General features: G+C 36.6%; 4 protein-coding genes and 1 pseudogene across 5 annotated transcripts; 3 read left to right on the forward strand and 2 right to left on the reverse strand.

Annotated features, from left to right (window-relative positions):
* The first annotated feature begins 670 nt into the window (after nt 1-670).
* LOC147928838 (uncharacterized) lies at nt 671-3259 on the forward strand (annotated as a pseudogene). Its single transcript, XR_015580831.1, has 2 exons — nt 671-810; nt 1154-3259. The product of XR_015580831.1 is annotated as an uncharacterized LOC147928838 (transcript).
* A 4222-nt stretch (nt 3260-7481) lies between these two features.
* On the reverse strand, nt 7482-9964 carry LOC104742678 (protein MANNAN SYNTHESIS-RELATED 2). Its single transcript, XM_010463695.3, has 6 exons — nt 9591-9964; nt 9114-9267; nt 8957-9027; nt 8752-8837; nt 8084-8663; nt 7482-7993 (listed from the first exon to the last, which is right to left on the reverse strand). The coding sequence occupies exons 1-6, from the start codon at nt 9690-9692 to the stop codon at nt 7715-7717; spliced, it is 1272 nt and encodes a 423-aa protein (XP_010461997.2). The 5' UTR covers nt 9693-9964; the 3' UTR covers nt 7482-7714.
* Nucleotides 9965-16912: 6948 nt separating this feature from the next.
* LOC104744059 (exocyst complex component EXO70I-like) lies at nt 16913-19535 on the reverse strand. Its single transcript, XM_087483007.1, has one exon. It carries the CDS (start codon nt 19053-19055, stop codon nt 17088-17090), a length of 1968 nt encoding a protein of 655 aa, XP_087339133.1. The 5' UTR covers nt 19056-19535; the 3' UTR covers nt 16913-17087.
* Nucleotides 19536-19853: 318 nt separating this feature from the next.
* On the forward strand, nt 19854-20891 carry LOC104742679 (ATP synthase subunit epsilon, mitochondrial-like). Its single transcript, XM_010463696.3, has 2 exons — nt 19854-20116; nt 20671-20891. Exons 1-2 carry the CDS (start codon nt 19933-19935, stop codon nt 20697-20699), a joined length of 213 nt encoding a protein of 70 aa, XP_010461998.1. The 5' UTR covers nt 19854-19932; the 3' UTR covers nt 20700-20891.
* Nucleotides 20892-21626: 735 nt separating this feature from the next.
* LOC104742680 (mitogen-activated protein kinase kinase 4) lies at nt 21627-23400 on the forward strand. Its single transcript, XM_010463698.3, has one exon. It carries the CDS (start codon nt 21986-21988, stop codon nt 23108-23110), a length of 1125 nt encoding a protein of 374 aa, XP_010462000.1. The 5' UTR covers nt 21627-21985; the 3' UTR covers nt 23111-23400.
* Nucleotides 23401-24025: the final 625 nt, after the last annotated feature.

The following is a 24025-nucleotide window of genomic DNA, read 5'->3' on the forward strand; positions in this document are numbered from 1 at the left end:
GCACATAATCCACATTATTACAATAACAAGGATGCTCTGAACATCTAGCTTTGTCACAAATCTGGCTTTCCTTACCGGACCACCAAGGGTTAGCAATCGCTCCTGCAATCAAGTTAGGTTTCCTCGATCTCAACTTATAAGAACACACTTCAAGACTTGAGAAACAAGCTGTGTATTAGAAACTGCGCAGTACCATGGCCAATCAAAAGCTTCAATAGCCGCTTTGCAATGGGAGATCATAAATGCTTTGGACAGCCCATAGCGTACACTTTAATTCAGGCATCATTATCTTATGTGAGGGTGTATGAGCATGGAAAAACAAGTATATGTTTCATCAACTAATACAGAGAAAAGAACCCAAATGAACAGAGCTTTTTGTCTTAGTCAAACCAAAGAAAAAACGGAAGTTGACATTGTCTTAAAAGTTGACTTGTGCTCTTTTGAATTTTAGCTATGATGTTTTCCCTAAGTAATGGATGAGCCAGCTGCATTCTAGGTGATGATGATGGCAGTTGACCAGCCCAATTTCAAGATTTTGATATCCAGATGTTTATACTTTATATCATCTTGACGGAACATTTGAAATAGATAAAAGTTGTTTTATATCTAGAGTGGAAACGCGTAAGAAGTTGACCCACCCGAGAAGTTGACATTGTCTTAGAGTTGACTAGCAAAAGTTCTTATGCTCTTTTGTGTGTTCATGGCCATGAACTGTTTCTGATAAACAGATAAACCAGTTTGCAATCGAGACGATGACGGAACTCACGGAAGTGACAGGCCTGAGGCGTTTCGTTTCTAAGTTCATTTGCTGTATGTCGAATGTATTGTGATATGTTAAAGATATGAGTATATCTTATACATATATATATATATATATTGCCTAATCTTATAAAGGTTATACTTATGTCCATATACGTAGATACGCTAGGTTAAAACTTCTGTATGTATAAATACTCTTAGGGTTTGAAGCAATAAAACAAATAAAACCTTTTTACACATCCTTGGTTTCTGTCATGGTATCAGAGCAAATAAGCCATATACAAAAAACGGCTTGTTCGATCCTTTGACTGTCTTCTCTCTTCCTTTTCTTTGCTGTCGTATCTCTTCTCGACACAAGTTCTCTACTGAACGATGGCTGAATTTTCTGCAACAGGGAAAAACCTTAAACCTAGTGATGAAACAGAGGGTTCTACTCTGTCTCAAAACAGAACAGTCATCACAAGAAGAACGATCTCGCCGTATGACTTGTCAAGCGGCGATAACCCTGGTTTTGTGATATCTCAACCGCTGTTGCGTGGTCCAAATTACGACGAATGGGCCAACAACCTCAGGCTTGCACTCAAAGCACGAAAGAAGTTTGGATTTGCAGATGGAACCATATCTCTTCCGGGTGAAGATTCTGAAGATTTTGATGATTGGAGTGCAAACAACGCTCTTGTCATCTCGTGGATAAAACTCACCATACACGAGTCGATCAGATCCAATATCTCACACTGCGAGATTGCATCTGAGTTATGGGATCACATCAAACGCCGTTTTTCCGTTAAAAAAGGACAGAGAGTTCAGAGATTGAAGGCTGAACTCGCTACTTGCCGCCAAAAAGGCATGGCCATAGAGGCATATTACGGGAAGCTCACGCAACTGTTGACTTCCATGAAAGATTATCAACACGCCAAAACAATGGTTGAAGTTGAAAAGCAACGTGAAGAAGACAAAGTTCATCAATTCCTCATGGGACTTGATGAAGCTGTATTTGGTCACGTCAAATCGGCACTGTTGTCACGAGTGCCATTTCCAAGTCTTGACGAAGCATACAACGCACTGACTCAAGACGAAGAAGCAAAGATGACTAGTCGCATACTTGAAGAACGAATGGACGGGATGAGTTTTGTTGTTCAATCTTCAACACAACACAAAAGTTTTGTTGATCCCAGAAACAGAACAAGTAAGTGTGCTTTGTGTAATCGCACAGGACACTCTACTGATCAATGCTTTCGAAAAATTGGATATCCACCATGGTGGGGACTGGGGAGATCGTGCTCGTCCTACAGCTGGAGCACCGTCACAACAAGGAATCCTTCCTACTCCTAAGTCGGGCCGTACTACCGCACCTGCACGTGCAAATCATCTCTCAACGCCATCTTCAGTGTTGACTACTTCGGCTTCACCAAGTGCTGATCAGATGGGGCTAATTGGTCTTTCAGACTCCGAGTGGGGATCTCTGAAAACACTTTTAGCTGAAAGAGAAAAGACTCATGGTGTTCACCTTACTGGTACGTATTTCTTAAACTCTTGGATTGTTGATACAGGCGCCTCTCATCACATGACAGGCACCTTGAGCTATCTTACTGCAGTCACTGATATGTCTCCTATGCACACCAAACTGCCTGATGGTCGTTTCACTCTCTCCACTAAGAAAGGGACAGTGCAATTAGGCTCTTCTTTAAGTCTACAGGATGTGTTTTTTGTGGACAGTTTGCAGTGTCATTTGATTTCTGTATCTCAGCTGACCCGAGATAGACGTTGTGTGTTCCTGATTACTGATGAGTTGTGTGATATTCAGGAGCGCACCACAGGGATGCTGATTGGGAGAGCTGAGGAAAAGGATGGTCTGTATTTTTATAAGGGAATGGATGCTGTAGCGGCTGCAACACACACGAGTCAAGTCTCCTCTGAAATGTGGCATAGGCGCTTAGGACACCCATCTCCTCAAGTTCTTAGTTCATTACCTATTTCTGGTTTTAGTAACTCTAGTAGTTTTGATTTTAAATCCTGTGAGATCTGCATACGAGCTAAGCAGACCAAAGATGTATTTCCAACAAGTTTGAATAAAACAACATCTGTTTTTCAACTAGTTCATTGTGATCTTTGGGGGCCTTATCGCACAACATCTATTTGCGGCTCCAAGTATTTTCTAACAATTGTCGATGACTACTCTAGAGCAGTATGGACTTACTTGCTTCCAAACAAAGCTTCAGCTCCCCAACGCTTAAAGAATTTCATTGCTCTTGTCGAAAGACAATTCAACACAAAATTGAAAACCATAAGGAGCGACAATGGCAGTGAGTTTATATGTTTGCAAAAATTCTTCCAAGAACAGGGAATCATACATGAGACATATGTGTTGGAACTCCTCAACAAAATGGAAGAGTTGAAAGAAAACATCGCCATATTCTCAATGTTGCTCGGGCTCTACGATTTCAAGCTTCTTTACCTATTGAATTGTGGGGTGAATGCATTCTGGCTGCTGGATATTTGATAAATAGAACTCCATCCAAGGTGCTGCACGGCAAAAACACCATTTGAAATGCTTTATCAACGGCCACCACCTCTGTTGCATCTCCGTACTTTCGGTTGTTTATGTTATGTCCATAACCAACATCAGCAAGGCGATAAATTCGCTCCTAGAAGCAAGAAATCAGTCTTTCTTGGCTACCCTTTTGGTAAAAAGGGATGGCGTGTTTATGATATTGAAACTGGGAAAGTTTCTATCTCACGTGATGTGGTTTTTTGTGAAACAGAGTTCCCGTACTCTAAAGTTTCACCAAATAACGAAGATATTTCTTTTTCTTCTTCGATGCTCCCTCTGCTATCTCCAGAAAATGAGGATTCTGTTCCTTCGCCGGCTTCTATCTCCCCAGAAATTATACACGTTCCACCCCTAGTCAAAGAAAATGCAGAGCAATCTCTGCCCTCTTCTTCAAACTCATCCTCTCTCTCTACTCCGCTTCCTGCAAACTCTGCTTCTCCATCTGCAACCTCATCGGATTCTCCACTTGTTGTTGATACCCATTTGCCATTCGATCTCACCGCATTTGACACCGACAACGTCAATGCTTTCGATGAATTTGATGATGATATTTTTGAGGTCTCCTCTTCATCTCAACCTGCAGTCTCATCCGACTCTTCTCCTCTCATTGTTTCTCCCTCCTCCCCTATATCACCATCAAAGGTCACACAGCAAAGTAATGAACTATCTCCAGTCGTTTCTCCAGAGGTTGAAAAACTGGGATTCGGCCATCGACAGCGGAAGCTTCCTACTAAGCTTGCTGATTACGTTTTGCATCTTGCAACTAAAACCACCCTCAGTTCCAGCGACTGTAAGTATCCAATGTCGGACTATACCTCTAGTTGTCGATTCTCCAAGAAACATCAAGAGTACATTCTCACAATCACCTCTGCTCATGAACCGAAGCATTATTCTCAAGCCATCTTGGATGAAAATTGGCGGAATGTTGTTGGTTCTGAAATCGATTCTCTTGAAGAACTTGGGACATGGACAGTTGGTACTCTACTGCAAGGCAAGAAAGCAATTGGCTGTAAATGGGTTTTTCGTCTTAAATACAACGCAGACGGAACTCTCGAACGTTACAAGGCTAGATTGGTCGCTCTTGGCAACAAACAAATCGCAGGAACTGACTTCACTGACACCTTTGCACCGGTTGCAAAGATGACAACAGTTCGTATGTTCTTAGAGTTTTCAGCTGCTCAGGATTGGGAAATACATCAAATGGATGTTCACAATGCTTTCCTCCATGGTGACTTGGCTGAAGAAGTTTACATGCAACTCCCACCGGGTTTTCGTACGTCTGATAAGAACATGGTATGTCGGTTGCATAAGTCACTCTATGGCTTGCGTCAGGCTCCTCGATGTTGGTTTGAAAAGTTAAGTACTGCTCTTTTGGAGTATGGTTTCTTGCAAGAGACTACTGACTACTCTTTGTTTACTTATGTTCATGGTGAAACTCGCCTCCATGTTTTGGTTTATGTTGATGATCTCATTCTCTCGGGTAGCTCTCCATCACTTGTCTCCAACTTTAAAGACTATCTCAGCTCCAAGTTTCACATGAAAGATCATGGTATCTTGAGATATTTTTTGGGCATCGAAGTTACAGGGAATCCTTCCGGCATATACATATGTCAACGCAAGTACGCTATGGATATCATTGCCGAGACGGGTCTCTTTGGTGTTCAACCCGTCGCTTTCCCGTTAGACCAAAATCACAAACTTACCTTGGCAAAGGGCGATACTATTCCTGATCCTGCTCGATATCGCCGCTTAGTGGGTCGACTGATATACCTCAGTGCCACTCGACCAGACCTCTCTTACTCTATTCATATCTTGACTCAGTTTATGCAGCATCCAAAACATGCTCATTGGGATGCTGCTCTCCGTGTTGTTTGATACCTCAAACACAGTCCTAGACAAGGTATCTTATTACGATCCGGCGTTTCTTTGAAATTAAGTGTATGGTGCGATTCAGATCATGCGGGTCGTCCCATCACACGACGCTCTCTTACGGGTTACTTTATTCAACTTGGTGACTCTCCACTGTCTTGGAAGACAAGCAAGCAACAAACAGTCTCATTATCTTCGACAGAGGCTAAGTATAGAGCTCTGTCCTACACTGTCCGTGAGGTACTTTGGTTGAAATCTCTTCTTAACTCGTTCGGCGTGCACCACAAGGAACCTATTCGGGTTCACTGTGACAGTTTGGCTGCGATACATTTGGCCGCCAATCCGGTTTTTCATGAACGCACAAAGTACTTGGAAGTGGACTGTCATTTTGTTCGAGATGAAATCAAGCGTGGCACGATTGTCACTCGTCACGTCTCTACTGATCATCAACTCGCGGACATCATGACCAAAGCCCTTGGTCAGAAGGAATTTGATGTTTTTAAAACCAAGTTGGGCATTTGTGACCTTCATGCTCCAACGTGAGGGGGGTATTGTGATATGTTAAGATATGAGTATATCTTATATATATATATATATATTGCCTAATCTTATAAAGGTTATACTTATGTCCATATACGTAGATACGCTAGGTTAAAACTTCTGTATGTATAAATACTCTTAGGGTTTGAAGCAATAAAACAGAGAAAACCTTTTTACACATCCTTGGTTTCTGTCAGAATGCACAAAGATCAAAACATTTAGGAACTTATATCCTGCAGTACCTTTCGTTTTCTTAACCATTTTTACCCAACTTTTCTATGTAGGTTATGCAGACGGAGACGATTCCACTATTGAATATGAACCATATGTGTACATTCCAGCCAATAGTTACACGTATGCCGAGGATAAAAAGATGACCAACAAGTTCAATAGAGTTCACGGCAAAGGAGGGTTTGGTGTAGTTTATCATGGAGTTTTAAACAAGCAACAAGTAGCAGTAAAGATGCTAAACCGAGCCTCCATCTATAACATTGAACAGTTTACCAAAGAGGTAGTAAACTAGATTATTCCTTCCCTGAAAAAAAAAATATAGATATCATCAGTTGAACGTTTTCTTGGTTTATCAGGTTCATAATTTTGTAAAAGTTCGTCACAAAAACTTGGTGAGCCTCATTGGGTACTGCGATGATGGTGAGCACTTGGCACTAATCTATGAATACGTGGCAAATGGGGACTTGAAAGATCAACTATCTGGTATGAACCACATTTTAGTTTTAGTCTTGTCTTCAAGTTGTAAAAGATAACCGCATTTGCTTTCGATGTAACAGGGAAGTTTGGTAATGTCCTAAGCTGGGAAAGCAGGTTAAAAATCATCATCGGAGTAGCACAAGGTAACTTATTGCTGCAGTGATTGAAACAGAGTTTTTCATTCATGACGGAAACTGATATTTTTGTAGAGTGCTTTCACAGGTCTAGAGTATTTGCATAGCGAGTTGCGATTCCTTCACAGATATGTTAAGCCGACAAATATCCTACTAGACGAAAACTTTGAAGCGAAACTGGCTGATTTCGGACTGTCGAGATCCTCCCCAACCAACCCTGACATACAAGAGTCAAATAAGATTTATGTCAAGCCTGGAAGAAATCTATACCTGCATGACACGTAAGAAACAGTCTCATAACTTTTAATGGACTCGAAGGTGTTATATACTGAGTCACTTGATGATAATGCAGGTACTTCAACTCAAACCGTTTAACCAAAAAGAGCGACATTTATAGCTTTGGAATTGTTCTGTTGGAGTTGATAACCAATCAGCCTGTCATTGATAGCAACCGTGAACGTCCTCACATTTCCAAGTGGGTCGATTTAGAGGTCGAAAAAGGCAGTACTAGAGAGATTGTTGATCCCAGGCTAAACAGTGACTTTGAGCCCAACTCAGCAGCAAAGCTATGGATATAGCACGTACTTGTGTGGCTCGTTCTTGTAATAATAGGACAAGCATGAGCCAGGTTGTTATAGAGCTCAACGAGTGTCTGGCCTTAGAGATGTCTCGAACTCAAGGAAGAACTGGGGAGATAACTCAAGAGAGTCAGCGATCGATGTAATGTCCACTAGTTCAATAATCACAAATCATTTTCATCTTTCTTCATGATCTAAAAACATTTACGTGATCGTACATTGCATTGTTTAGCATGGTTGCTGCATTTTCTCTATTTTACAGTTTTTAGTTTTCAGTAATGTTTGAACAGTAAAAATTGTTTCCCTGTAAATGTTGCTCCTTTGACTACGACAAGAAAAGTATGTAAAAAGTATGAGCCAATAGATTCAAATTGTAACTTATAGAGTTTCTTTTCCTAAACAAGACAACCACAATGAGAATACTGGACTAAAATCAAATTGGTATCGAGCTAAACTTATCAATATTAAACAACCGGAAAACCCCAGGTAACTAGATTGGCTTACACTTTAGTGACAAGATCTTTTCATGGATGTTGGTTTCAAGATCACATTGACAAAACATTTCCCTCATAAGTTCAGCAAAAACATGAATACGCCAAATGGTTCTTCTTTGATATGTAAGGAGAGATGTAATCAGTACAACGACCAGATGTTCCTGAGATCTCTGCTGGAACAAGAACTTGAGGCTTGCCTAATGCTATCCTTTTTCCAACTGTATTGGCGTAAAACAGACCAGGAATGGCTGGCACAAATACATCACTCCTTGAACTTATGTAGAAGTCAATAACATTTTCATATTCAGAATTTTCTAATTCAAGGTACTTCGATTTCTTATCTGACGGCATTATCGACTCCTGCATTTTTCAGTAACAAAAAAATCAAGATTAGCATATATGGGTGACAACTGACAACTTCAGACACTAAATAATGAAGGACTTACGCACCTTAGTATATGTTTTTGGGAAAATGTCCTTAAGAATATTGAGGCTGCTCTCCCATCTTGGCTGAGTCAGATATATAGTTGTATCACTGTCAAATCCAAGCTTCCTCAAGAACAATGCAATCTCTTGTGCGTTGTAACAGGTTTTGGATCCCACAGCACCTGCTGCATGGCAATTTTTCTTTTCAAGTATCTCAACCCTCAAGTCTATGGCTAGGAAACGGCCACCTGATTTCTTGCTGTGTGTCTTCAGCCGCTGAATCATCGACTCAACCAAATCATTCACTGCAGGTTGCAACTCCAAGGAACCAAACATTGCCAAACAAGAGACAGGGTCGGTTTCAGCACCCTGCGAAGATTTCCTCAAGTTCACCGAAGGGAAGTAGGTTGTAACTCTTATGTTCCCTTTCGATTTGAAGATGGGGTCAATATGTTCCTTGATGTAATCTTCTGCAACTCGGGTAGGAACCTTAACAATGGCGATATCTCTTAGAGATACGTGGCTCGGCAATTTTCTTACAACTTTGACGACGCTTTCCAAGCTTTTAATAAGTTTGTCCACATCATAGATATCATCGAAGTTCCTGGTCAAGCATTCCGAATGTGTTCATAAGACCTTAAAGAAACAAACAATTTGACGAAACCAAAATGCTTAATGCAAAAAACACTAACATTTCATCGCCAGGTTTGCTTCCTCTTATATCGGGAAGCACTAGAGTTGCTCCAAGATGCTTCGCCACCATCACGGCATCAGTAATCTAAACAAGATGGTAAAGTTAACAACATAAAACATCAGTGGAAAGATGAGAACACATGTCTAAAGGAAATTCAGATTGAATTCACAGATTTGAAACTTTAAAGTTAAGATAAAGGATACCTGAGAGACATGGTACTCAGGACCATTCGTTAAGGAGAATGTAACATAACCCTTGGATGATACTGCTTCATCTGCAACACCAGAACAAGCATTAACACACACCGAACCAAAAGCTACAAGGGAAAATAAATAATATAACTAATCTGAGGGAACATACCAGATTGAGAAATGGACCAACAAGGTTTAAGTTCATGGCTATCCTCCATCCAAGGTCCATTAGTCACACCTTGAATAGCTCTAACAAGTCCATCTTCAACAGCTACTTTTGATCCCTTGAATTCAATATCATGTGCATCTCCTTGAACTTTCTCCTGTAAACACACACAAAAGCAGAACTTAAAGAGAAGAAGCATTTGGAGATTTCAAAGCTACCAATAGAATCAAAAAAGCTTGAAAACTTTCACAATCAATATAGATGATAAAAACAGCTGAATCGATCGTTCTCTCCAAAGTATGAGCCTTTATGATCAATACAAGCCAAATTCGATCCAAAATGAATAAAAATAGGTTCTTTTTTTTTTTTCAATTGAATTGAGGGTTGTATAAAACTAGATCTGCTTCTCAAAGAATTAAGCTCAGTCACTAACTCTTATGGCATGTGGGTGAGTGGGTGGGGGGGTTAAGGATTCAATACCTGAAGAGCATCAAAGTAATCTCTATGAAGCATTTGTCCAAGCATCACAAACATGGTAATGGTGAGAATCCCAGCCACCACTTGCCTCAAATCCACACCCATTTCTTCTTCTTACAACACTCTCCTCCCTCCTCTCTCTCTCTCTCTCTCGAAAAGAGAAAATGGGTTTTTCCCAAGGGTTTCACAGAAACTGAGGAGAATTTACAGATCGTTAATAAAAAGGAAAAAATAAACAAAGAGACAAGATTTTTCACAAATCTGTGATGATTTTGTCAAAAGACACTTCCTTTTTTTCTTAATTTAATTTTTATTTTTATTATATTTACTTGTCAGTGTTCTCAAGTGACCGTCTCTCTGCCTTAAACACAGCCACCGACACTCTCGCCGTCAATTCTGGTATTTAACTCAACTGGTTTAGTTTTTTTAACCGGATTTTAATGTCAGTTAACCGGATTTGTACCGTATCGAACCAAAATTAGTAAACAAAAATCTCATCTTTATTTACTTACCCAAGTGGTGGTGGTGGTTGTTTTGAGTCTTTTGATATTCTTCAATTAAATAACTAAATTAAATCTGGAATACTATAAGTCACATTGTTTATGTTTTCCCTAATTAATTTGTCGTTTTTCTGCAAATTAATTAAATTATCATATTTTAAGGAATATAATAATGATTCATTTAATTGTATTTACTGTATATTTGTCAAATTTATTGATTAAAATTTTGACAAGTGACTTGCCCAGTTGCCACACTATTGATTACTGTCTCTATGGAGTATTATGCGTTTTTTGCATTACTCAAGTTCTCTTTTTGTGGTTGGTTTAAAAAGTACAAGTAGGTTCCGTTACGAGATATTTATAATTGAATGTTAATAAATGATCAGTTGTGCAGAGAGTAGTGTCAGTAATTTTTTTTGGGGAAATTGGAAAAAAAAGTCCATCTGGACTTTAGTTTGATATGTTTGATCATATAGGTTTTCTAATAACGAAAACTCAGCTTTATCCTCAATTTTAAAAAACTAAATTAACAAAAAATATACATATATTTTAAAAAATTAACAAAATAGGTAATCTAAACTTCTAATTGATTAAGAGTCATCAAAACACTCTTTTCTTTCTTCTCTTTCACCTTTTACCAAGTCGTTAACAAAAAAAAATCTTCGGTGACATCAACGGCGGCGGTGGCATTCAACATATTTAGATCATATTTAAGGTCTGTTTAAACAAGTGTCTCCAGTTTCTCATAGAGCTGGATATGTTTTGTAGGGAATGGAAGAGCCATTTCACAACATTGAAAATGTCATCAAAGCTGCAAACATAACGGTGGATGAGCATGGACTTCATTTCAATCCCCGTAAGGTCACAATCTCAACCAGAGGCCTTGTTCCTCAGCTGAAGCGTTTTTTCCGTGAGTCAAATTGTGCTTTGGCTGTCAGTCTGAATGCAACAACTGATGAGGTTTTGTTTCATGCTACTCTTAAAACAGTCAAACATTTCATGAGGGATGATTCTTATTGAACCAGAGTTCATGCTCAAGTATGTTATGATGGAGAACAATATTCATGTAGCTTTACTGTCAGAATTCTATTCATGAATCAAGGAGAGAATGTATCAACCAGAGAGTACACAAGATACATAAATTGAATCGTTGATGGAAATGTCAATACATGAATACCTTCGCCATAAGTGTTAAATGGTAGACGCCGGCGACACTCATCACGACGGCGTAGATTTAATATAAATTATCGTTGGAGTGGATTATATTAATTTAAACCGAACTTGAACCAGAATCTTTAAACCGAGTCTATAAAGCCTATGCAACTTCAAGACTCCAAAGGCAAAGGATTACGTGATTAATCTCATTCTCAAAACTTATTTTTACGTGAAAACAAAAAAGGAAGCAGAGCAAAGAAGAGGAAAAAGAAGAAGACGATGATGATGATGGAAGAAGAAGTTATAGACCGTAACCACAATATGACCGTCGACGACATTATCCTCCGTATCACTTCTCCACCTTACGACTACTCTCTCCTTCCCCATCCGTTTTATTTTAAATTAGAAATTAGAGAAAATCCTCTAGAGAAAATAAACTTGGGTGATCAGAGTGTATACACTTTTTATTTTAATTTTTTTAAAATACGATCTTGGATAAATATTTAGTTTCCTTAATTAAAGATTCACTTCCTATATTTAGTTGTCTCTAAAAGTTTGAGTGTATGCATTCTCTTTTCTGTAGTAGATATCTACAAATTTTCTCAGAGATAGAGTAAAAGGAATAAAACATATTCTAACGTTTTCAGAATATAGAGTAAAACGTAGAAGGATTGTACTAAAACATTTAGAACATAGAGTAAACCGTAGAATACACACTCTGAATTTTATAGAATTCATAATTTTGGGCTACTAAACTATTTAGAACATAAACTATTCTTGAATTTAGTATAACATGTACAAAATGTTAGAACACATCATCTTAAATTTTCAGAACAGTGGAAAACGTTTTCTAAATGTTTTATATCAAATTTTATCCATAAAAAAAACAACTTATACATTTTATTTTATTTTTATAAAAAATTATATTACCTCTATTATTGTATATCTACTTATTTTTCTATATTTTACTTGTTATAACTTGTTAAATTTAGGTATATTAATTTGTATGGGTATTTTAGGTAAAAATAACCATTTTAAAAAAAAGGTGTATATGGACAAAAAATTTTTAGTGATCCTTTATTTTCAATTTTCCCATTTTTTTCATTATGTATTACAATTTTCTTTTTTTTTGGTAGAATCATTCTATATTACAACTTGAGCTGGCGGAAACACATATATATCTAGAATTTAAAGCCCAAAAAAATAAAACTAAGCCGATAAATAACAAGAAGTTTTCGAAAGCATAAAAAAAATCAAGAAAAAAAATACAAAATAGAACATAGACAACAAAGTATAACTTTTACACAACATAATAGTCTCAAAATGCATTCTTGCATTTTCTCTCTAACCATTTACAGATGAGATTTACCAAGGATGTCCATGACTAATCCAAAGCTAACATCAACCACTTTTTATCATGAAGAGAACCCATCTATAGAAATATAACCAAAGTCTTCATAACCCAGCACAACAAGCAAGGACCCGAAACGCTTCTAAATGCGACGATGACGACAACAACGTCCAAAATCGTCTATATAAAAGTCTTACAAAAAACAATCAGATCTAAACAAATCTGCAAAACAAGAAAAGAAGCGAAGCCTAGCAACTCGATAAAACCGAGTTCGAACGAGCAAGATGATGAAATGAAAAAGCTATCAACCACAACAAATAAACAACCATAAGAAGAACCAATTGCACACAACGAAAACTAGCATATCTCCAAACAAAACGAAGCCTAAGCTTAAAAAGAAAAACATCCTTATGAGAATCAAAGGCTAGAAGAGTAGACCAAAGGTGATCGGTGAGACAATTGGTTGGGCAGATAAAATGCAATCCTTAATTGTTTTAGCCACAAATGATTAGAAATTCGTCATATAAACTATACAAATAAATTAAAATCCATATTTTTATTAAAAAAATATAGATTACATTATTACATATCATTGATAAAACTTATAACAAATATATATATAAAGTCACAAAATTTGTGAGTAGTAATGGAATAAAAAAGAATTCTGTAACAAACAGTAACTTGATTTAAAACCTTACAATTATTCTTTTATAAATATATAATTACTCAAAGCCAAATTTAAAATATGTATAACGTGTTTAAGAGGTTTGCTTTTCCTAATCTCAAAATAGTGTACCGTTTCTTTTTGTGGATCAATGTTTTTGTACCGTGTATTTCCCCAAGTATCACGCCATCATTACATGAATCATGTCTCATCTACTCTTAAAGATAAAGTTTGAAATGAACAATTATGTCTTGGCAAAATTAAAGATAGAATAGAAAGGTAACAAATTATGTCTCCAAGAATATTTTAAACCAAATATCATAAGATCTCGGTTGGGTAAGAGTCCCAAACGAAAAACAACTAGTTTGGATTAGTTTGTGTGGTAAGTGTTATGATGTTTGGTGTAGACATTATTCTGAAAGTAAAGTGAGAACAGGTCGTCTAACTAATCTTTTTTTTTTTTCGTCTAACTAATCTATTTTAAAATTTTAAAATATTTTATTTTTAAAAATTTATAACTATAAGTTGCTCTACAAATTGGTGTAATAGTATGATAGTTCAAAAAAAAAAAAAAAGGAAAATTGGTGTAATAGTATGTTATCTGGTGAAATCAGTGTACTAAGAGCACCTCCATCACTAAATTTAAAGAATGTTGTTTAACAATTAGTTTAATATAAATTTTTATAAAAAAAAAGTTAGATTAATAAGTTTTTAAGAAACTGTAAAATTTCATGGGTCCATCGAATTACTAAACTTGGGGTTATTAATTAAAAAAATAATTTTGTAAATTATTATAATAAAATTTATTTTGTTTTAATTTATAAATATTGTATATTTTAAAAAACTTGATTGGGTTTTATAAAAGAACATAACTCAAACATTGACAAAAACATAAGTTAAAAAGAGAAAAACCAATAATAAACTAACACATAGGAGTGCTTAACAATTTCTAAAAAAGCTTAGCTTATTATGTATTTTTATTTTATTTCAATTATTTTAATGTTAAAATATTTTTAAGCACCATTATTAACCAAAAAAAAATTAAGCACCATCAATCGAATGGAAATGGAAATACTGTTGGAGAGAAACAAAACTACTCTTCTTGCTTCGATCTATTGTCAGAGTGAGTTAGGGAAATTGGATGGACGGCAGACGGGCAGAGTATTGTGTAATTTTGGCAGCACTAGTAAATAATTAGATTTATTGGTCAAATTGATGACATAGCCATTCGAAATATTTTGATGCTTTTCCGGGATTCCCTCCGTAAATGAGTACACTGACCAAAGTCTCAAATGATAAAATCAGTAGTATGTGTTAGGCTTTGATTGGTAGTGTATATAAGTGAGCATATAGATTTTAGAAAACCAATCATGTTTTGTTTAGAAAGCATAAAAAGAGCATAAAGGGAACATAAAAGGCTTTTAAATGCTCTATAGCCCAATGCTCCTAAATGAAGCATTTCCCAAGCATAATGGTTTTAAAGTTATTAAAATACAATTTTACCCTCACTAATCACCTAGAGTTTACTATAAATTCACAATACTATTTTTGACCTAACCCTAAAGAAAATGCATCAGAGAAAAGTCTGCAGCAGCAAACCTCAGCAAACCTCGTAAGTTGAAAAGCAACTCTTCCATTTTTTTAATCTTATAACCAAATTTCTTGTGTATATTCATATGATGCAAAGAGTACGAAGATGTCTTGTTGTTTTTCTTGAAGATGATGGTTTTCATTGTTTCTCATCTATTATTACTTTTTTGTTTTTTAATGCAACGTCTCACAACATTTTTTGTCAAAGCCAGAAATATAACATATAATAATATTGTAAACAATTTCAACATGTCGAATCAAGAAGAACGTGTGCAACCAACAAGCAAGGTATGAGTATATATGTTTTACGTACATGTTGATTTTTTTTTGGTTTGTGTGGTGGTTGAGATTATGTTTTATATGTTTTTATGCTTACAAACTATTTTTCGTATGATTTGTTTCATTTATTTTAATATTCATAAGTTATTGTTTCATTTGATATTATGCTTATAATATGTTTTAATTTGTTTTTCAAAATAAGTATTTTAAACTATTTCATTAGCAACAAAATCTATATTTGTATATTTAAAATGTCTAATTTTGTAATTTTATGTCTAAATGCTAACAGCTGTACCAATCACATATCATTGTTAATATATTAATAGCATACAGCTTATACAACATACTGCTTATGCTGCATAATGCTAATGCTCCACTAACAGTTGTTCCAATCAAGGCCTTAGTAAGACTCACCAAAGCATTATTAACCTTTCTAAAATCCATTTTGGGGTTGGTTACTTCCACATGTTCAACTTGAACATTCTTTGCGGTAAATTAAAATACAGTAAAATCTCTATAAATTAATAATATTGGGACCATGAAAATCTATTAATTTATAGAAGTTTTATTTTTTTGATAAATTAATAATTATTAATTTATAGAGAGGCTTTCCTTATTTGGTTAAAAAAAAAGATTTAATCGTTATAACTAACATTTTTATAAAATCAATTACAAGGAAAATAACAATTATCATGTTTTGAATATAACAATCAAAGATTTTTATATAGTAAAAATATTAAAAATGAACTCTAATAAAATTTGATGTGTATATATATACATATATTTAGATAATTTTATATAATTATTAATTTATATTATTGATGGAGCCATATATTTACAAAGGATTTTCAAAAAAAATATTATTTTATTATATTATCGAATTGTGTCCAAAATTATATTAGTTTCATCTTGAGACCGAAAAAAAAATATTAATTTATCAAGATTATTAATTTATTGAGTATTAATTTATAGAGGTTCTACTGTATGAAGGTATTTTCTTTTAATTATAATTGACCTATTATTTGGTTCCTTTAAAACTCCATTTGTAAGTTAAATTAATGTCTTAGAAAATTAAGGATGATAAATATAATAATGAAATCGTCTTTATATAGTGTAGTACACACTATAAAAAAGCTCATTAATATGTTCTTGGAAACACGTTTCTCAAAAATTAAATACGTTAGCAATCGATAAAGACGAAAAAGTTTTAGTGATTTGTGTTTAACTGTCGTCGTTGTGTTACTATGAAGATTCAAACTAGTACATAATGAAGAGTTCGTTGATACATTTGATGAAAACAGTAACATCAAAAGTAGTATAAATAAGGCACATTTTGCCAAGCTAAATCATAAATATGATTCAAGCTTCAGGGTATTATGAACTAACTAATTAGATCCATCCAACTACATTTATCAAGTCCTTTGCATTCTGAATAAAATTTCAAACTCTTTTGAAGCCCACTGTATGAATAGATAACATGGCCCAGTTGTGGCCCATCTGCTTTTTGCTGCCTGCCACTCTCTCTATCATTTCACGGTGATCTTAGTCGTCGGTCGGAGCCGTCGTTGACTGCAACCAACACTATCCCTTTCCGCCGGAGATTTTTGAGGAAAAATCACGAACCTTTCCTCCGTTAGAACTCTGTTCGCCTATACGGCTATAACCACGACCAGTAACACTCACGTCCGTTATTGCCTCTCAACAAGGTTCGCTCTTTAGAAGTTGCAAATCTTTTTCTTGGTTGCAAATTTTGAAACTTTGCAACCAATATGGTGAAATGATCTAATTCGTTAGAACAGCTTGTGTAATTGTATCATTAATCATTCACAATTCCACACTACAACAACCAATCTATACCTTGTTGTTATGTCACAATACACAAATACATTACACAACTCTTTTTAAGTTAAGCTAAGTTATACCAAGAAATGAGTTTAGTTTCGCTGTCTTGTCTGAGTACATCATATAGCTTCTAATGTCGAGTGAGAATTCTGATTAATCCCCACATCCATCACTTTGTTCACAAAGTTAGAATACTGGTTTCTCTTCTCTGTTTCTTCTTCTCTCCTTTGAAACATTGTTGTCAGCTTCATCTCTAAACCCTTTGGAGTATAATACAAATGCTTATTACTATCACTCGTAGGATCTTCTTCGGCTAGAAGCATTATGTAACTCTGTAGGTAGCTCTTGTATCTTGGCACAACCGTTCTTACCATTGCCTGACATATCTTCCATCTCAACTTGTCATCCTCAACTACCCAATTTGATTGCTTTGTATAGATCTCATCAAAACCTTTTGAAAAGTCTTGTAATGTTCGTTTGATCGACTCACGGGCTCGTTTTCTTTTCACAGCAGATGATGATGAAGTGGTTTGAGCTTTGTTGGTGAGTAGAGACAAGAGGTTTCCCCAGCTTTCTTTGACATATAGTGCGGCGTAATAGTCTCTGTACTGCTCGTGTGCGTTTAACCAAGACTCTCCCATCATTTCCCCGAGATGAGTCTCTCTCAAACCGCAGAAATGGGAGTGGTTGTTCATCATAAAGATGCAAGAAATAGCGGTGTCTTTGTTGGAACTTGACCATGCATCCAAGTTCAAAGCAATCTCTCTCAGTATGTTGTAGATGTGACCTGTGAGAATCTCTTCTTGATACTTTGCTTTTTTCCAACCCAAATCAATCTCCAGAATCTTCGACAGGATTGGCTTGTTGTTGTTCCCCAGTAGCTTGTTGCAATACTCAGTGACAACACTAACAAGCCTTGGGACACCAGCCTCAAGCAGAGGACAGTTTGGTCTTTGTAGCTCCACCTGGCAAGGTAACTCCCAGAAGATCTCGCAGACACCTTTAACGAGATTGCTAATGAGCTCCCGTGTAACCCTGCGTATCTCTGAACATTGTTCCCCTTGAAATAGCTGGTTAAACTCTATCCTGATGTTGTCCATTGTAGAGAAACAATCTAAGAGCTTTAGCAGCTTTGGTGGATCTTTCTTGCATTTGTTGATTCTTGATCCAAACCTTAGAAGCGACAAGATTCCTGAATTTGAAGCTATTTTTCCAAAGCAACGCAAGGGAACATCTTCTCCAACATCTTCAAATACGTCATAGCAGAGCTTACTCTCAACCTCATAGATCTCTTTCACGGCTATCTCCATATGCAATCTCCATTGGTCTATATCGCCTTCTATATCATGTACATTAACAGCTTCTGTGATTGTTCTCTCAAGATAATCAATCTCAAGCCGTTTCTGAATGACCTTTGTGCGGACTTTGATGTAAACAGGTACATACTTTTTCAACTGTGTGTGAGCATGTAATCTCTTGATGATAGCCTGCAAGTTTCTCAAGTTGTCTTCAGACAAGACCTGCTCCTCTTCGAGAATCTTCTTGAATTCTGTTTTGAGATTCTTCAGCGCTGTGTAAAGAATCCCTCCTTTGAGATAAGCACGAGGCTCGGTCATTTGCAGTTCCCGAAGAAGTTCAATGGAAGTCTTGAACCGCAACCCGCAAGGATGATCTTCAGGCATTCCCTTTTCGGTAAGGTACTCGATTGTCTCTTCGAGCCAATTAAGAGCAAGAACACAGCTACTGGAGAGAAGCTTCATCGCTTCTCCAAGGCGTTTAACTTCGAAAACATAACCGAGGACTTCATCAGAGGACATGAGAGAGATCTCGAGTTCTTGAACCGAAGAAAAGACTCTCAAAACAGCGGATATAGGGGCAATGATGTGACGGATGTGATCAGAGAAAGGAGAACATCGCCATTTCTCTACTTTAACATCAGCTTCCAAAGACGACAACTCGTGATTGATCTCTTCAAGCTTGGATCCGGTCTTGTTTAGAACCAATGAAAAAGTTTCTGATTTCTCCATCTCACTCTTTAGTAAACTTCTCATTGCTTTAAGTCTCTCAAGCCTCTTTGCTTCAGCCATTGTTGTTTTGCTGCTTGCTTAACTCAGTAGAGGAAATACGCTTCAACAACTATATATATTGGATTTGGTAACAATCCTCGGAAGATATAAAACCAAATTTCTTACCAAACCCACCAAAACAAGCAAAATTACTAGTGCTTCTTCTGTAAACCATACAACATTCAGAAATTCATCTTTGAGAAAAAGACAAAGATTTGTTTACATAAAAATAATTAACTTAAAAGCAATATCCAAATCCAAAGTCTTGTTTTATTTGTTGGTCAGCTCAACCATCTTTATCTGAAACTAAACAGCTCTATCTTCCTGCAGTTTGATCATCTCACAAAAGTCTGTGCTGTGTATTTAATATTAACTTTGAAAAAACTACAAAACGAAACAAAACAAACAATTGCATGACACTTTACACGAAATTATCAAAGACATTATACACGAAACTCATTCTACCTGAAAATGAGAATAAGTTTCAGTAATTTCGTGGAGCCTCCCGGAAAATAATTTTTTTATTTTAATTCCTATTTCTATGTAACTTCACTTAAAATTTCTATTGCCTAATTAAGGAAGTAAAATAGCAAATATGTGGTTTGGCTCAGTCTTCGCGTATACTCCAAGAAACAATGATAAAAAAAAAAAAAAAACAAATCAAAATACACCAAAGAAAAATTTTGAGAGCTTTTCAGTAGATAAAGTTGAATTGAGAAGATTGTTGTTTTAAGTTACTTAATGGGCCTATTCTACGCTTTGACTAAGCCCAATGGGCCTAAATATGTGTTAGGGGTTATTAGGGCACAGAAGAGAGAGAACCAGTCTCACAATTTCGCGAATTTTCTCCTATTTCTCAGAAACAGAAGGAACGAAAGGAAGAGAGATCTGATCGGAGATGGCATTGACTGCGGCGGTTCCGTTCTGGAGAGCGGCGGGTATGACTTACATTACCTACTCAAACATCTGCGCGAATCTGGTGAGGAATTGTCTCAAGGAGCCACACAGAGCTGAATCCTTAGCACGCGAGAAGGTTCACTTCTCTCTCTCCAAATGGGCTGATGGAAAGGCTCAGAAACCTGGTGAGTTTTCTCGATTCCTTTTATCGTCTTTTGGATCTGTGATTATTTCATATTGATTTTTGTGTGTAATTTGTTTTGGACTTTCGTAGATTGAGATATCTGATTTTGTTGTAGATCCTTTTGGGAAAGCTATTGACTTTAAAAGAGAAATGTTTCGATTTAGAATAACCATGGATAAGAAAGTTGTAGAATTGACTAATCTCAATTGATTTTGCTTATCCTAACCTCTGGTTCTTGATTTGATCAATTTCAATACTATTCCTCATAAAGTTGCTGTTATGTCCACTTTGTTGAAATTTTCAATTAGTTTAGCCTCAGAAACTAGTAGGTTGTGTGAGTCTTTGCATTTAGATGTCTCTTATCTCAAAAGCTTGATTGAAGATGATTTGGAACCTTTGCATTTAGATGTCTTTTTGTGTGTGTCTAGTAGACTCTAGATGATGATTTCGTTGTTTTTTAGATTGAGTCTATCTGGTATCAGCTTACTACTACTTTTCTTGTTCACTCATTTTTTTTCTAACATTTTTTCACAATGGATTTTTTTTTCTTGACAGTTTTGCGCTCAGACGCACCTGAAGTTTGAGACTTTACATTTGATGAACAAGTTTGAGATAATGATGTGCCTATAAGGAATGCAAGAAACTGTGTTACCAAAGCTTTTTTTTTTATCTTCTTCTTTTTATTGTTAGCAATGGAGCTTGAGTGAGAGAGAGAGAGAGAGAGACTCATTCCAATCATAAATAATCAAAACACCGTGGGCTTGTGTGTTTCGTTACTTGTTTTGCATCTATTATTTTCTCTTTTCAATTTTTGTATGCAAAAAAATAATCAAAAAGCATTTGAAGACTTGCTCTCATGGCTAAAAACAACCAAATATATCTGATTGATTGCTACACAAGAGTTGAGAATAGCATAAAACTCAGCACATGTGCGGAGAATCAATACACTCTCATAGAGTCATATAGGTCGAGTGTTGAGATGTTTCTTGGGCTTCTTTTACTTTATAAAAAAATTTCTTCATTTGCTTTGTTGGACCAAAAAAAAAAAGGATTTACTTGAAGAGAAAAAGACAAGTTGTACAAAGAAAAGTGAGAATATCTAATTGTAATAAATTTTGAAAATATTATTCAGGAAAAACAAAAAAAGGAACTCATAGCAATTGAATGTAATTTTGGTATATAATCTCAAAAACATATGAGAAGTCAGTGTATGATGTAAAAATGGCTATCCAATTTGATGCTAATATACAAATATACTTCCCAAATAAATAAATAAACTCCCAAATATATATGATTTTATTTACTATATAATGCATGAACCAATAATGGAATATGATAATCGTTTGAGTGTTGAATTTAAATTTCATTTCCATCTTAGTTTTTATTTTAAGAAGTATAAAAAAAAAAACTCAACAACGCCAGTGAACCACACAATAATATGGTTTCAGTACCTGCGAGTACTCATCACGTGCTCATACATATCGCGTAGATACCTTTTGTCTCGATTTTAACAATTTTTGCATTTTTATTTTTATTTTTTAACCAAAAAAAAAATTAACGTTCCCTTTCATCTCTCTCTCTCTCTCTCTCTCTCTCTCTCTCTCACAATTTCTTTTATTTTGTTTCGACGAACCTTCATTTCTCATTTTTTTTCTCTGATTTGATCGCTTCGAAGAACGAATCAATTCAAGTCTGCCCCCCCCCCCCCCTAACCCTAGAAGACGATAACGCACGAAGACGTAGACGAAGTCGAACTTGAACTTGAAGACGACGACTGATTCAAAGAAGAGAAGAAGATCTTCTTTATATATGTATAACAACTTGAATCTTCAATCGAGCTTTGCAATTCTCAGATCGTGAAATCGAAGCTATGAAACCGATTCAATCGCCACCAGGAGTATCATTATCCGTTCCGGTTAAGAGCCGTCCTCGTCGCCGTCCTGATCTTACCTTACCGCTTCCTCAGCGCGATGTATCCCTCGCCGTACCTCTCCCTCTGCCACCACCTGCTTCTTCCGGTGGATCTGCGCCGTCTTCCGGTGGTTCTGCTTCTGCGTCGTCATCAGCTACGAGCTGTAACAGCTCCTCCTCCTCGGAGCCGAAGAACTATTCGGATTTAGTGCGAGGTAACCGGATCGGAAGCGGAGCTGGTGGAACGGTTTACAAAGTGGTTCACCGTCCGAGCTCTCGCTTATACGCGCTCAAGGTGATTTACGGTAACCACGAGGAGGCTGTGAGGCGTCAGATCTGTAGAGAGATCGAGATTTTGCGAGATGTGAACCACCCAAACGTTGTGAAATGTCACGAGATGTTTGATCAGAACGGTGAGATCCAGGTTTTGCTTGAGTTTATGGATAAAGGTTCTTTGGAAGGTGCTCATGTGTGGAAAGAGCAAGAGCTAGCTGATCTCTCTCGTCAGATTCTTAGTGGTTTAGCTTATCTCCATGGCCGTCACATCGTTCACCGTGATATCAAACCTTCGAATCTGCTTACCAACTCTGCTAAGAACGTTAAGATTGCTGATTTTGGAGTGAGTAGGATCTTGGCTCAGACTATGGATCCCTGTAACTCGTCTGTAGGTACCATTGCTTATATGAGTCCTGAGAGGATCAACACTGACTTGAACCAGGGGAAGTACGATGGTTACGCTGGAGATATCTGGAGCTTAGGTGTTAGCATTTTGGAGTTTTACTTGGGGAAATTCCCATTCCCTGTGAGCAGGCAAGGTGATTGGGCAAGCCTCATGTGTGCCATTTGTATGGCCCAGCCGCCTGAAGCTCCAGCGACGGCGTCACCTGAGTTTAGGCACTTTATATCGTGTTGCTTGCAGAGAGAACCAAGGAAAAGGAGAAGTGCGATGCAGCTTTTGCAGCATCCTTTCATATTAAGAGCAAGTCCGAGCCAGAACAGGTCTCCTCAGAATCTACATCAGCTCTTGCCTCCTCCTCGTCCTCTCTCCTCCTCGTCTTCTGCTTCCTCTTCTCCAACCACATAGCGTTCTCTCCCTCTCTCTATCACCCCTTCAACTTACATTTTGTCCAATTTTTGCGTAAGCTTTTTTTTATCTTCATTACTACTAATCAAGATGGGTCTCTGAATCTTTACATTTGTTTAGGCGAGTAAAAGAGAGGGTTTAGGGATGATTGAATCATTTGGGGTTATTGTTTTTCTAGAAAGATTTAAGAGAAGAATGATAAAAATTCTTATGAATTATGATGATGGTGCTCTGTATCCTCACATGTAGCTTTTCTTGAATATTTTTTCATAAAAAGTTTTTGCCTTTTCTTTTCTTTTGCCATTTATGCTTTGTCTATTTTGCATCTTGAAGACGAAAGGGACCGTTTCGTTTCCATTTATGGGGTTGATGATGGCTTCACTCTCAGGGTTTAGTTTATTGTCTTGATAAAATATGTCTTGTTGTTTTTCCGCTACATAGAGCTTCAATTGCATAATCGAAAAGACGCTAAAGTTCATTTCCTTCGTTCGGTCAAAAACTTGTTTGTTTAACAATTAACATTGTCATCATGTTCAATACACCCATAGCCAGTTTGATTGTAACTGTTGTAAAGAGTATACTGTGGTAAAGTTATAAAAAACCTAGGGAATTTTCGGGAATTTCAAAAAGTCTAGGACGATTAAATAATATATCAGAAGATATGTGGTAAAAATACAAAATACCTAACGTCTTGGGCAGTTTTATAATTACATATACTGTGAGTTTTGACCAACCGGTTCTGAATTGCCTCTTTTTTAGTACCTTTGCTTTCATAATCGTGGGGGTAAACACAACATATTGTATACTAAACGACACCGTGGTTGCGTTTAGAACAACCTTGTTGATCACAAATAATAAAAAGAAAAGAGAAATTTGGGCCGGCTTAAGACGAAAGCCCAATAATGAGGCGACGTC

Source organism: Camelina sativa, chromosome 14 (assembly GCF_030686135.1).
Source record: "Camelina sativa cultivar CO46 ecotype springtype chromosome 14, ASM3068613v1".
NCBI lineage: Eukaryota > Viridiplantae > Streptophyta > Magnoliopsida > Brassicales > Brassicaceae > Camelina > Camelina sativa.